This window comes from Melitaea cinxia, chromosome 13, assembly GCF_905220565.1.
Source record: "Melitaea cinxia chromosome 13, ilMelCinx1.1, whole genome shotgun sequence".
NCBI classification, from domain to species: Eukaryota; Metazoa; Arthropoda; class Insecta; order Lepidoptera; family Nymphalidae; genus Melitaea; species Melitaea cinxia.
This window is the reverse complement of record NC_059406.1, coordinates 15,613,841-15,629,334: the sequence shown is the minus strand read 5'-3', so window position 1 is coordinate 15,629,334 and position 15,494 is coordinate 15,613,841. Positions and strand designations below refer to the sequence as shown.

The window sequence follows — 15,494 nt, the reverse complement described above, 5'->3', positions numbered from 1 at the left end:
TGTTCCTCACGCTCCCCCAAAAAGTAAAACTTCTTTACGCACGTTCTACTTCGGGAGTAAGCTGGTGAATGCGTGACAAGAGCGTTACGAAAAGTGTGATCAGGCGAGGCGAACGAAGCAAGAGAGGTGCGTGCACACATTTTGTTTCTCTCATAGTCAGTTACGTTTCGTATATCTAAGACGCAGTGCAGGCCTATTGCTAAAGAGGTTTTACTTCGGTCTTGTGGTTTAAAGCACGTTTTTGGAGTTATCTCTAGTAATGCAGTATTAATTTTACTATTTTTTTGTCTCCCTTCATTGTATTGTCTTGTCAATGTAACTGAAGTCAGTTTTTTTTTAGTTTGCGAGCAGACACAATTATGTTTACGGACTTAAAAAAAAGAAAGAAGTTTTTAATTCCACTGTATTTCGTTTATGAGTATTACCTCATAACTTTATAATGGGTGTACCGATTTTGATGATTCTTTTTATTTGTATGCAGTTGTGTGGTCCCATTCAATTTTTATATAAGACTTAAGTACTGCAGACTGTAAATTTTAAGGAAAGTGATCTTTTTTATGAAATTATTTTTTATTATATTTTAATATTACAGGTAGATGTTTTATGTTAAATATGAATTTATCTATTTTAATAAGATTAAGAATTGTTGACATTAAAATAGCAAAGAAATTCGTATCAATTTCTTTAGCTGCAGCGGTCTGATTATATAATTATTTTGTTTTAAACTGACTGAGTTTATATTATTATTTTATAGGCTAACCAAAATTTTATTAATATTTTTTATTTATTTATTTAAATCAGAAGCCGCAACACATCTGTTAAATTTCTATAAATATGTTTTAGTTTTATATTTAATCATCATCATCATCATCATCATCATCATCATCATTTCAGCCGATCACAGTCCACTACTGGACATAGGCCTCCATAAGTTATTTTTAATATATTTATTTAATTATGAGCTGCAGTGGCGTCGGTCCCGGTTGTGATCATGTACACCTGATAGGTATCGTATAGTAGGGAATATATTATCCTGCATTGGAGCAGCGTGGTGGACTAAGCTCTTATCCTTCTCCTACATGTGGAAAGAGGCCTATGCCCAGCTGTGGGATATTACCGGCTGAAGTGAGTTGCAATATTTCAGACAGTTTTGTTTTTGTTACACTTATGACTATACACTATTTACAAACTTAAAATTCAAGAATAATCATGAAAAATTTGTAATAAATTTTTGATATTAATAGGTATGGTATTTTTCTATTAGTATTTCTATCTGTATGTAAAATAAAGTGACAAATAAGAATGTATTATTTTATATATCGGAAAAAATTGAATTTATATTCTTATTTTTAGTATTTAAGTGTTGCTATAGGAAAAAAAAACCGTATCAGTCAAAATTTGATCTTTGATAAACTTAATCTTCAATGCTTAAAGCTTTGCGAAAAATGTTTAATGCATAATAAAGGATATATTTTTATCTTTACTATTTTTTCATTTCATGACACAAATATGCAAAAAATATGTTAGCTAAAGATGGACTTTTTTATCAGTTTAAACCCCCCCCCCCCCCCCTTTACGTGAGATTGACGCTGAATATAATAGATTGACGGAAAATATTAAACTGTTCAAGTACAGCATAGTTATATATAGTATAGCATAGCAAAAACAATGATTTTTATAGCCATGAGATTTTAGCGGGCAAAATGAAAACTCAAAATAATTTTTTTAATATTTTACATTTTTTAAAGTTGATTTGAGATTTTCGATTATCCTCGGTTTCAATGAGATTTGGTGAGATTTCATTGGACCCCCTCATTCTAAGCTTAGTAATCAATGGTCGTCCCTTTAAAGCCATACAGCTCTACCTACCTACCTAGATATAAAAAAAGAGTATTGAGGTAGCTTAATAAAATAAGACACACACATAAATTAACATTTTATTATAAAAAAACCACATGCTCGTAAGAAAATACTTTAATTGTAAATATCACAGTCAAATACAACATCTTACGACTAATGAGTTTAATTTATAATAATTTTACTAAATCGAACGTACCAGGGAAGTTACAAAATTAATCTAACATTCTAAGCGAAACAAACACTCGAATCAGTATTGGTAAAACGGTATTCTTAATAAATTCATTGAAATTTTATTTAAAAAATAAAATTGATAATGTACGATTATTTTTATGTAATTTACTTAGCACGGTACATTTAATAATATATATTATGAACACATTTGACGACACGTTGGCGCAACGGTCACAGCGCTGGTTTGTGGCGGTTGCGCTGGCGGGTGCGGGTTCGACGCACATGATAAACATTTGTATTGGCCATACAGGTGTTTGCTGTGGTCTGGGTGTTTGTGCAGTCCTTGTGGGTCTCCCCACCGTGCCTCGGAGAGCACGTTAAGCCGTCGGTCCCGGTTGTTATCATGTACACCTGATAGCAATCGTTACTCATAGTAGGAAATATATCCGCCAACCCGCATTGGAGCAGCGTGGTGGATTAAACTCTGTTCCTTCACACGGGGAAAGAGGTATATGCCCAGCAGTGGGATATAACATGCTGCAGCGTAAGACATTTATAAATAAGCGAAACCTGATACAATAATATTACTAATTAATAGGAACATACGAAATTCAAATTTCCATCTTTTTTAAGGTTGTTCAAATTAAAAGTAAATAGGTTTTTTTCATATAAGCGTATTGGCTAATGTTAATACCAAAATAATATGACGCTATATTGAAGAACAGTAATACTTAAATTCATGGTCTTGGGGCCTGTTTAACCAGATGTGGATAACGCTATTTGACGGGTGACGATACAAATAGAGTGACAGCGGGAGGTAGAACAGGCCAGTAGGACATGTTTCTTCTCAGTTAATAGACAACAACATTAATATATGCGAATAGAAATATCTCACAAATATAGTAGAAATCCATGTTAAAAAAGAATAATGAATCAAAAACTTTTTACAGTCAAATATTGTCATCCGTCAAATAGCGTTATCCACAATGGGCTATTTGACGATGTGAAAAATAAAGTGTAAATTGTTGTTATCAGTATATATTATGAGTTTAAAAGTGCTTATTCATTAATATAGGTTGGAAAAAATAATTAATTAATTTAAAAATCAATAAATACAAATTCATTTTTTTAAGCGTATGTCACGTGACACAGAACGTTCCTGATTGGTCGAGTTTATGATGACGTCACTTGCCTGTAACCGCATTTACCTGCTTGTTGTGTTTATACGCTTTCGAATTTGTTTTAAAAGAATATCCTATTTTATCCATTGTTATTGTGTGATTTATTTGCAATATTTTACAAATTCTGTCAGCTTTATCATGGACAACGATTTTCTAAAAGCAGACAGCAGAAACCTGCCCCAAGTCGACGCAATCATGGTCGGATTGTTTTTCAAAAATAATTCCGATTTCTTTGCTTCGGAACTAAATAATTGTGTTTACTCGCAAACGAAAAAAAAACCGACTCCAATTATATCGACAAGTTGTAGTAGTAGTGTGTCGTACAACGTAAGTAGACAAATAAATTAACAAACGCACTAGTCGTCACTACGACTTTCGCGGGTTTCTCTCGATTTCTCTGGGATTACATCATCGGATTATAATTTCCTTATCATGGTACCACACTTGGGATATCTCCTTTCCAACAAAAAGAGAATTATCAAAATCAGTTATCAAAACAGCAAAGTATAATGACAGTTCAGCGGTAATTTAAATTTTATCATAAAAAATAAAATAATGGTGAACTTCACCGCAATTATTAAAAATATATAAATATTATGTTCACTTACATCGAAAAGGTCTTCACAGGAGAAAGTATTTGTACTATTCGCTATGTAATAATCCCTCCGAGAAAGTTGCAACCACTTTCGGCGCACTTTGACATTCTTTGGAACACTTACGAAAAGTTTTTATGGAGTATTTATCGACGTATTCGTACATTTTGGAACTGCACACCATTTGTAACTTATTTTATTACATAAATCACTCTTATAATAACACTTTCTTTTTTTGTTTGCAACAAATGTATGTAAATGACAGGTGCCACAGATCAGACTACAGGCAAGTGACATCACCGACCCCGTTGCAGCGCCATACTGTCAAAATAGCGTATTGGCGAGATATTTAAATGTTGTACTTTTCGTTTGATATTTTTCAGCAAATATGTACAAGAATTAAAAAAACAAACTATTACTGGGTTGTTTAATATCTACTTAATAAGATAAAATGGATTTTGAAAACCAGTCAAATAGCCTATTGGTGAAACAGGCCCTGAGTCGGTTTCTATAATAAACGATTCGTATTTCCCACTGATTCGTGCACTTCGAACCGTTCGTTCGTAAGCGTAACGAATCGTTTATTGAATATAGGAAACGGTCTTACTGTGTTTATATGTACAATAATAGACAGTATTTCCTAGTTACTGTATGGAGTGCATACTGACGGAAACTGGTCGTAGCTGTACAATTATAACAATGTAACTATAGTTATAAGTATTATAAATGGAAACCTGTTATTGGCCTTACTTTTTGTAATCGTTTACAGTATGTTTTAACTAAAGGTGTTGGATTATAAATTGTGATATTTCGAAAAATGTTTGAAAAAAGTTTACTAACATCTAAAGGTAGAGAAAAAATACAGCTTGTGATTCAACAATTATTACATTTATATCTAGTTGAAAACAATTTCAGTATTAAAAACTTATTTGGTAATATGTACTTGCATAATTTTTTTTTCAACAATGGTAAACTTAATATTATAATTATGTATTCTATGTCTATATTTACCTAATTATGGTTTGTCCTTGTGTTTTATTTCCGCCAGTACTGCGCGAATTTATGCAGTTGCTCGACTAGAGCCGCCATGACGGCGGAAACGGATACGTCTAGAAGGTTCTGGACGTGTTGGATAGCTTCCTCTTCGCCTAGGTCCAGTCTAGAAATTATAATAACAATAAATATATACCGGTTTATATGAAGCTAGGCGATGTGGTAGCCGTGACTGTCATCATGGATTTTTTAGCCGCTGGCAAAGATTCCGACCGAAGATGTCTATTTTAGATCGGTTAACAACATATTTATCAGTTTTAAATATTTTAAGCCTTTATTTTTAGATAGATAACAAAATAATAACAATTAATCTATAAAATGGCATTCTGAAATAAATAATACTTGCATTTTTTAATAGTCTCGGGAAATGTACGAGTGTTTGCAATCATTATGTGTCCCGAAGATTAAACAAGGAAACGTTTTGTAACTAACCAAAATTACTAAACTTTGGTTTAATAATTACGTACTTAGCGGCGGTAAAACTATTCTGACACCTGCATGTACGATTATAGATGACCGATGACCTGCAGATTTAGCTAGAGAAATCATATCTAAATCATATCTATATATTTATCATTAACATACATAAACGGCCGTCTTATATTTTAATATACTCTTACCTGAGGTTCATCATCACTTTCTGGACGGCTTTTTCGGGCTCTAGCGCGATATCTGGCACTGACGCGTCCACCATTAGAGAAAATAGGTTCAGAATCAGGTTCGCGTGTCTGGTGAGAGAAACAGCGTCATTGATTGTCAAATATTATTATTGACATAATTAAAGATCTTTGAAAGAGATCGCTGTTTTATCAATAAATATACATCTCTACTCTCTGTCGCCAATATCTAAATGACATTTTTATGTATACGTATTTATTTATATTATTACTGCGTTTATTTAAAAATAATAAAAGAGACATTAAAAATAATTCTACGAGTTTTTTTGGTGTCCAACAAACGATAAAAAAGGGTGTCACGTGTTAGTACCATCTTCTAACAGTTAGTTTAAAAAGACTCGGAGGAAAATATAAAACAAATCGGAAAGATTTGAAGTATTTTTGAGACTTGGAGAATTTTCCTTTGCCAAAGAAGAATGCAGAATAGGTACGGAGGACTTTTGATAAGGAGTTCGTTTGGATAAATAGAAAGAGATTTAGACGTCACTACAAAGTTACGGCTGATAATTGGGATTTTTTTTTTTTTGAGAAAGGACGCCTTCATCTATGCAATGCAAGACCCTGGTGGAAATATGTGTGGAAGAAATCTTTATAAGTCTTAATAAGACTTTTAACAGAATATTTGTTCTTTTCAGAGTTTTACAGAGTTATAAAGATTTATTATTTTAAGTCTCATTAAGGCTTATGAAGATTTTTTAAGATTTTTTCCACAGTTATGAAGACTTTTTACGATTTTTTAACACTTTTTCCAAACTAATATTTCCACTAGGGAAGGTTAAGGAAAAACCATATTAGTGGATTCATGTACTGAAAATTCAAATCAACACTCGACTTTTTGGACCTGTCGCTAACCAGACAAAATACTCTGGTAAGTTCTTTCGAGTTGTGTGACAACACTATTCAAAATTACTAGCGTGTTTAGATGTGAACTCACCGTCGAAGATTCTGGAAGGTAGTGTAGCAGAGGGTCCGGAACTCCTGGTAGAGCGGGTCCGCCACTCCCCCCATGGCCTCCACCATCTCACGGCTAAGTTTCATGGGGGGAGGCAGAGGCTTGGGGTCCCTGCCCAGGATATAGCCGAAATCTATATGGAATAGGGCTCCAGATTTGGTCAGCAGTAAATTGTCTAAATGGCGGTCCCCGACCCCAAGTAAATACGTGATGATACAGTAGCCTGCACAACTGCGGATGTAAGTGTCCATAGTTTCCTGCTTGATACCGAAGGGCCCGTCCCCAGGGTTATATTTCCGAAGGAAGTTCTGTATGGTCCCTTCTGTAGCAAGGGCCTCGGCAACCGTCACTGATTCTATGAATTGTAGAAAACCGTGACGCGAGCTCGTGGCTAGGACTCTGTAGGGTGTTAGCTTTAGGTCTAAGTTATCCCTAAAAGAAAACAAAATAAGAAATTAAAATAAATTTAAATCGATTTAAGATAGCACTTCTGAATATAAAGGGTTTCCGGTTTCCAATTCTCCGATTGGACTCAGGAAACATACAAAGCCTAAGTTCACAGATTAAAACAATTGTATTATTACTATTTACTATTACGAGCACCCAAGTTTTGCAACTCTTCTGAATTAAATTCTTCTAAAAACTTATATACTCTCTAAAGCGTATTACAATTACTTATAAAGTCACTGACATTCCAACCTACCTTCTAAGAACTTTATCCATAAGTGTGATCATTTGCAAGATGAGCTGATCCTGCCTCAAGTCATCGCCATGCTTAAATATAGCCTCGTATTCTGAGCCTTCACTCGTCAGGAACGTTAACTTGCAGGGCATCAAGGCCGATTTGAAAAGACTTGCCTTCTTGGCTACTATACCCTGAAAATTTTGGAGACATGGAGATTTGGTGAAGCGATAGTTTGTTAATCCCATGAATAACCCCTTATACTAGATTCTTTATTTAATATATTAACGAAGAGAATTTATAAACTATTTAAGTTAGTCTTCTCATTGTAACGGTAAACTGTGTGGAAATTTGTATATTTTGAAATAAATTTCAAAACAGGATCGCATATTCATAGAGCAAAAACATGACGGATTGAACTACAACTTTTTTTTTTCTAAAAGAAAAATAAGGACAAAGGAAATATGTCAATGTCACTACCAAAGATTATGGCAGAACTGTTTAGTAAGATTACATACATTTTCAACTTAAAATTCAGTAACATTAAATCTATATTCTATTCTTCCAAATTAACATCAAACGTGAAATAATCAAACATTAAATTTGACACATATGGAATTCATATTTCGTAACTATTAATATTAACATGGTAAACATTTACAATGATAAATTGACCGATACAACCAACTTACTTTGATATGAACACTCGGATCAAGTGGAAATGGCATCGGTTCGAAGTTGGTAAAGTTGAACTTGAATGCATCGGGGTCCGATAGCAACTGCTGTAGCCTTTCCGCTTTTTTGTTCCTGTTTCCACTTTCTCTTGCCACCGTTTTAACTAACTTTACCAGTTTATCAATGAATACTTGTTGACGTGCAAGGAAAGAACGGGTTCGTTGTTGGACAGCATTGCCTAAAAATTTCAAGTTAGATTCTAATAGTCTATGGAAAATTCGTATGTTTTTAAGGGGCATCGGAATTAGGTTTAAATTCTTTTCCTTAAATGTTTGAAACAATATTTATTGGTGCAGTATATTTGTTGTTATTATCTGAAGATTTCGAAGTTACAAGACCTTTTGGTAATATTGTTACATCAACTTCTGTCATTGTTCATGGCCACTTTGTTATCACACTCAAAGATCAGGTATCAGTATTAATAGACAATTGACTATGTATTGACGTAAGGTACAGCAAGAAATATCTTGTTCAAAATCTAGAACTCAAATAGTGTTGTGTTTCTATGGTGGAGAGTTACTGGGAAGAGATTGGGGTAGAGTCAGCAGTGCGCTTGCGATTCTTCTGGTGTTAAATAAGCTACCGCTTACGATGGCAAACGAGCGTACGGCACATCTGATGAGATGTGCCGTACGCTCGTTTGCCGAACTACTTGTATATTTTTTAAATATATATAACTAGCTTGGCAAATAAGCATACGGCTCACCTGATGGTAAGCAATTGCTGTAGCCCATAGACGTTTGGTGTTGCAAAGTATCGCAAGTGTGTTGCCGACCCTATCCCCTATTCCCTCCAGGAGCTCTGGTCACCTTACTCACGAACAGGGACACAAAACTGCTCAAAAACTACTGTAGCCCATAGACGTTTGGTGTTGCGAAGCATCGCAAGCGCGTTGTCGACCCTATCCCCTATTCCCTCCAGGAGCTCTGGTCACCTTACTCACCAACAGGAACACAACACTGCTCGAGAGCAGTGCTATTTAGCTGTGACCGTCTGTAAGGTCGAGGTACCCCAGTCGGGCTGCTCCATATTTCGAGCAGCCAATGTTCAGCTGTGCCCTACATAAGGAAAGTAGTCCCTCACCGCTGGCCAGCAGGTGCGACAGCATGCGCATGGCCGCCAGGTACATGTGGCGCGTGCCGAGGTCCGGGGCGCGGCCGCCCGCCTCGTCCTCGCACTCCACCAGCAGGTACCAGTACAGGTAGTTGGCCACCACCGGGTTCTCGCACGCCCGCCTCACCAGGAACAGCGCCAGGCTCGGCTCCGAGAAACTATCGCTACCGTTACGAAGACTCCCGCATTCACGTTATGTATTTAGATTGGATAGCCTTGGATAGATTGTACGCATAAAACTAAAATATTCAATCATCAATCATTACAGCCTATACAGTCCACTGCTTGACATAGGCCTCCACAAGTTTACGCCAAAATAACGTGAACTCATGTGTGTTGCCCATAGTCACCACGCTGGCCAGGCGGGTTCGTGACCGCAGTACTGGCTTTGTCGCACCGAAGACGCTGCTGCCCGTCTTCGCCCTGTGTATTTCAAAACCAGCAGTTGGATGGTTATTCCGCCATCGGTCGGCTTTTTAAGTTCCAAGGTGATAGCGGAACTGTGTTATCCCTTAGTCGCCTCTTACGACACCCACTAAACAAGACAAAACTAAAATATTGAAGGTAAGAAATTCGACTGGTTAGAAGAGGAGTAATCGTTCGTCAGTTCCCAAAAGACATAACTGTATATTACACCAGGTAGGGTATTAAAATGGCATAGGATGCGATGATGCGTGGGCGACGATGTTGGGTGAGATCATTGTCCAATTTATCATTATTTACATATTTAATTAAAAACACTTGCAGAGGGCAATTTTTTTTATTATCATCCACAATTACTGTCATATGGTATGGCAATAATAATAATAAAAAATGTAAAAATAAAAATTAAATCGATTCGATAATCGACCCTATCTCACCAACTTTTACTTAAGTTGAGTATTAGACATTTACAGTTAAATACAAAGACTTCGTTTAATATTTAAGAGGTACTCATTTATATACCGGATAAAACTAGAACTCATAAATTCTAAGGATACAATCATCGCAGACATTAAGTTATATGGATTAGGTACTTCTACGTATCAGGATAGACCTGCGTAAGATTGAAGAACATACCTAATACAATTTTCTAATAACGATTCGTTTTACTTACAAACTGATTCAGTCAAAACTGGACGTTTTTTAAATTTAACAGTTTTTGCAACAAAAATAGTCTTTTGAAAATAAAATAAAAAATTATAGGAAATATTTTAGGTTCAACAACATATTGGGACCGGGTTTTAGTATATACTTGAATGGGAATAACTAACAGATACCCGGCTTATTCGGAAATTTTAAATTAGACTCTATTTTTTGCGTATTACCTCACGATTTTTAGCTTGAATGACCAATTTTGATTATTCTTTTTTTAATCGAAGACTGGTATAGTTCGCGTCATGTAAAAAGAACGCTGGCCTTGAAGCTGCGCAGAAGCGATTTATCGGTCTATTTGGTGGTACGGGGTAGGGGGACGGGAGTGTTTATCACTGTCGCATGCTTGCCGGTGTGCTATTGGTTGACAGCGGTTGACAGTTCGACGTCGACTCAAATTATTATCGCGCACAAAAGTTTTAAATTACAAAATTCTCCATTTACTATTTATTTCACCAAAAAACAATTATCAATTTATCATTTTAAACACATAAAAACTATTAAGATACGAATATCGAGAGTACAGATAATTATTATTTTTGAATACGACATTTCAATAACTAAAAAAATTTGTTATTGCTTTTGTTTAAAAAAAATTGTGATTTTGTAAAGTGATAATTATTATACTTATTTAGTCCGAATAATTCGCACTGGTATTTCTAGTATTTTTTAATGTACCTACCAATAACCATTATACGAAGCCGCGAGTGAAAGCCTAATTAAAAAATAAAACAGTAGTACTTGTGCGCGAGTATACCCATGCGCAAACGCACCCCCTCCAGTTTCTTTCAGCGTTCTTTTTACATGACGCGAACTATACTTGTAATGTGGTCCTAATACAGTCTGACCAAGAATTGAGGAGTACTTTTTGAGTTATCCACAATAATACGTATTAAATTAACTATTTTTCGACTACTAACATTGTATCATTTGTCGATGTCAATTAAAGTCGGTTTTTTTTTTCATTTTCGAACAAACAATTACATTCACTACCGTTCAGTTTCAAATTGAACGGATCGTTTTTTAATGTTTGTGAGAAAAACGAATCGTTTTCGGGAATAGCAACCGATTTATAGTATAAACTTGAGTGGATACAACCGAAGGACAAACGTACGGACACTCACCTTGACTTCCAGACAGATTCCGACTTGCTTCTGTATGGAACGGTACAATTCAATCATTAGATTAAGCTATTAACACCGATTTAAAAACCTTAAGTTTATTTTTTTTTACCTTTAGGGCCGGTTTTAATTAGGCCAATTAGCGTTATCCACGAACGGTGAAACCGGCCCTAAATGAAATGAAATTGATTATGAATGAACTGATTTGGGGTGGTCCATTAAATACGATATGTTTTTTTAGAAATTTTTTTAACCCCCTACCCCCCTGGTGATGTGATAAGGTTTTAGATTCCCCCCTCCCCAACCCGACAATTACGTGTATTTTTGATCATCGTGGTTAAGGTTGCAAGGTATTTGGTTTGATATTTTTTAGGTTAAGAAATCGCAAGTTCAACGAAAAATAAAGATACGATATCTCATTCGCTCCATGTGACATTTCTCAATTATTTACCGAACACCTCACCACCTCTTTCGAGCAAGTGATTAATAGACCACCCCTTATGAATAAAACTATGAATATTTTTTTCAAACACAATGAATAAAATTTGAAACTCAAAATGAACGATATTGAAATAAAACAAAATCTGTTAGCTTTTAAATTATGAATGTTAAATGAAATTAATTTGAAAGTGTTATTTATTATGAACGAATTAAAAATTGAAAATTGAATGAACTTTAGAAATGTACCATAATTACTTGAGATGTATGACTTAAAGGCAGTGATATCATCGCTCTGGTGTCGGTCCCGATTGTTATGATAAACACCTGATAGCGATCGTTACTCATAGTAGGGAACATATCCGCCAACGCGCATTGGAGCAGCGTGGTGAATTAAGCTTCAATCCGTCTCATACATGGAGAAAGAGGCCCATGCCCAGCAGTGGGATGTTATATGTTTAAATTAAATTAAAAAATATGATGACTCACATATACGACTCATCGTTCTTCGTAGCGGTACTCTCCACTACCTCTACCTCCTCAGCATCCGAGGCTCGTCTCACGGGTAGCGACGTCATCTCGTTCGGGGTCAACACTGTGACGATTACCATGTCTACATTAACATGGGTTTTTGTTTTCGAATTAGACATGGGTTACACATTTACATAAAAATATGAAAAAAAATCTCATGCATTGAATACCGTCCGTTTTCGTATGGTACTTGTCTCTTTCTATCTTTGTCCATGCATAAATATGTGATGCCAGTTCCTCACGGCTACACCTATCCATGTTCATATATAACATAACCTTCTACTCTCTCTTATCCTTGTCCATGTATAATAGTTCCTCACGGCTACTCATATCCTTATCCGTTTATAAATAAACGCTTCCCACTCAACGGTCATCAGTAGGATTTTCCCCTGTTTCGGGAGTCCGAAAATACACACGATACACAAGCACAAACGCCCAAACCACGGCATACATCTGTACAGCCAATACAAATGTTTGCAATGTGAGGGGATTGAACCCGCAACCGTCACAAACCAGTGCTGTGACCGTTGCGCCAACGCGTCATCAAAAACAGTGTAACAGTTCCTCATGGCTACTTCTATCCTTGTCCATGTACAACAGAACCTCAGGTCCTCTACTATCCATGTCCATGTATAACAAACAGATTCTTATTGCTACTCATATTCTTGTCCTACTCCTAGGCTACTCCTATCCTTGTTCCTCACGGCTACTCCTATCCTTGTCCGTGTATAAGTGTTGAATCGCGCATCCTCACGGCTACTCATATTCTTGTCCTTATTACGAAGTTCCTCACGGTTACTCCTATCCTTGTCCATGTATAACAAAGATATCCTCAAGGCTAATCCTATCCTTGTCCATGTATAACTGTTGAAGCGCGCATTGTCGTAAGAACGGCAACATTATCATTTGTTTGCCTACTATAGGTAGGCAAACAAATGATACAGCTCCTAAATTGATGACTGATTTCAAATTTTTTTAACAAAAATTTTGGTTATAAAAATGAGGCCCTGCTTACTGTTTAGATTTAATAACACATTTTCTAAATGAGAGACAAGACGAGCCAAAAAATTCGATAAGCATTAGTTCACAGTTAAGGATTATACATATATCTCACTATTCAAAAAGATTTTGGGTCACTTGTAAAATAATGAAAAACTAGAAGGACATAATTATAACGTCATATATAGCAAGCATTTAAATTATCAATCATAATCAACGTTTTGTTTTTTGACTTAATTATTGAAAACATAAATATCGAATTTGAAAGTAATAAGTTGTTTGCTCTAAGCATTTATATCATTTAATAATTAAAAAAAAAAAACTGTTAATTACGAAGCACACCAAGAATATGTTTATTTACTTTTCTGCTGGAAATAGTTCCATAATTAAATCACAAATTAAAAGTTGATTATGGTAACATTATCAAAATTTTTTACCGTAACTAATCTCTTAAATATAAATTATCAAAGTAAAACTTCTTTAAATGCGCTTGAATTGGAGAGTTAGTAGGTAAATGCGGGACGAGAGTGTTACAAAAAGCGTGATCGGGGGAGGCAAATGGAGCAAAAGAGAGAGAAAGAGGTGCGAGCACACATTTTCTTTCTCTTTCCCTCATAGCCAGTTACGTTTCGTATATCTAAGACACGGTGCAGGCCTATTGTGCAGAAGTTTTACTTCAGTCGTATTGTCTATTAAAGCAAAATCGTTTTTTAATCAATACTGAACTAAAGGTGTAAATAATATAAAGATACTGACCACCGGAAGTGCCAGCAGCTTGACTTCCCTTCTGTATCGCAGTCTGCAGTAACTTCCCTTGCGTTGTGTACATTGTTACATCTTTGCCGCAGATTTTTGCACATTCTGAAATTAGAAGTTTAATTGAGGTAGGGCACAGCAGGAAAATTCCTGCTCAAAATATGGAGCAGCCCGACTGGGGTACTACCTCGACCTTACAGAAGATCGCAGCAGAAGATCGCAGCTTAATAGCACTGTTTTCAAGCAGTGTTGTATTCCTGTTGGTGAGTAAGGTGACCAGAGCTCCTGGGGGAACTGGGGATGGGGTCGGAAACGCGCTTACTATGCTTCTGGTGTTGCAGGTGTCTATAAGCTACGGTAATCGCTTACCATCAGGTGAGCCGTACGCTTGTTGCCGATCTTGTGTGTTACATAAAAAAAAAAAACACACACACACACACACACACACACACACACACACACATTTCTATTTCTGTAACTAGTGGAACGCCTGGGGGACGTAAGATTTCTGACGAATGTGGGGGAGGAGGGGGCGAAATATTTACATGTCACAAACAGAAATTTCGTTTTTATACTCTAAATTGCAATCTCTACTAATATTATATTATGCAATTAATTTTTTCATTTTTTAAACAAATATAATGAAAATTAATATAGGAGCTTAATATTTTATTTAGTTGTACGTTAAAAACCAGAAGCATTCAGCAAGCGAGCTGAACAATCAGAAAACGCTTTTCTATCGAAAACATCATAGCAAATTGAACGGTCCGTAAGCAAACGTAAGTTTAATCTGACATCAACTGCGCTTGTGTATGGGGAACTTGTATACTTGAGTTGAGTTATTTACGCGACACTTAAGCAATTAATAAAAAATAAATAAATGAATAATCCAAATTTTGCCACTAAATTATTTAGGGCATAGAGAATGCACTGGAATGATTGTTCGGTGCGGTCGAGAGTCCAATCTCGAATATGTTTTTGAGACTGTAAAAAAAATAGACTGAACATAACAATAATACAGACTGACATAGAAGGAGTGAATTTTTTTACCATAATGTATCTCCTCAAAGTTCTCGTACTTCAAGGCCTGCACCAGTTGCAGAAGATAGAGCAACAGATCCTCGTCTGGAGCCTCCGACACTCTCGACATGGCGTACCTGTTGACGTTATTATTTTTGTTTTAATAATAAAAAAGAATTGTGAGGTTTTATGAAACCACGGTGCAAGTGAAACTTAAGTGAATAAAAACATTTAAACACACCGCAGAACACTCGCGACATGCGACATGCGATAGATGAACTTTAATAAATAAATATCTTTAAAATACACACGTGGTCGTCTGTTCCTAAGCTAAGCAACTCTATCCCAACAAACATTTACGACGTTGAGTAGACGTTTTGGTGACAACTTAATGTTATTTAGTATAATCGTATAAACGACATTAGAACGTTTACTCGACGGCATTAGGGCCCATTTTATTCAACTTAAGGCGCTAAGA

General features: G+C 35.8%; 1 protein-coding gene across 1 annotated transcript in view; it reads right to left on the bottom strand.

The window, feature by feature from the left end:
- Nucleotides 1–4,671: 4,671 nt before the first annotated feature.
- LOC123658950 (phosphatidylinositol 3-kinase catalytic subunit type 3) overlaps nucleotides 4,672–15,494 on the bottom strand; it is a 33,374-nt gene continuing 22,551 nt past the window's right edge. The window contains exons 10-18 of the mRNA XM_045594241.1: nucleotides 15,047–15,153; nucleotides 13,997–14,101; nucleotides 12,200–12,305; nucleotides 8,988–9,196; nucleotides 7,862–8,082; nucleotides 7,191–7,363; nucleotides 6,470–6,919; nucleotides 5,479–5,586; nucleotides 4,672–4,964 (exon numbers count right to left, since the gene is read on the bottom strand). Coding sequence (XP_045450197.1) covers nucleotides 4,841–4,964; nucleotides 5,479–5,586; nucleotides 6,470–6,919; nucleotides 7,191–7,363; nucleotides 7,862–8,082; nucleotides 8,988–9,196; nucleotides 12,200–12,305; nucleotides 13,997–14,101; nucleotides 15,047–15,153 — 1,603 coding nt within the window. The 3' untranslated portion in view covers nucleotides 4,672–4,840. The remainder of the gene's footprint in view (nucleotides 4,965–5,478; nucleotides 5,587–6,469; nucleotides 6,920–7,190; nucleotides 7,364–7,861; nucleotides 8,083–8,987; nucleotides 9,197–12,199; nucleotides 12,306–13,996; nucleotides 14,102–15,046; nucleotides 15,154–15,494) is intronic.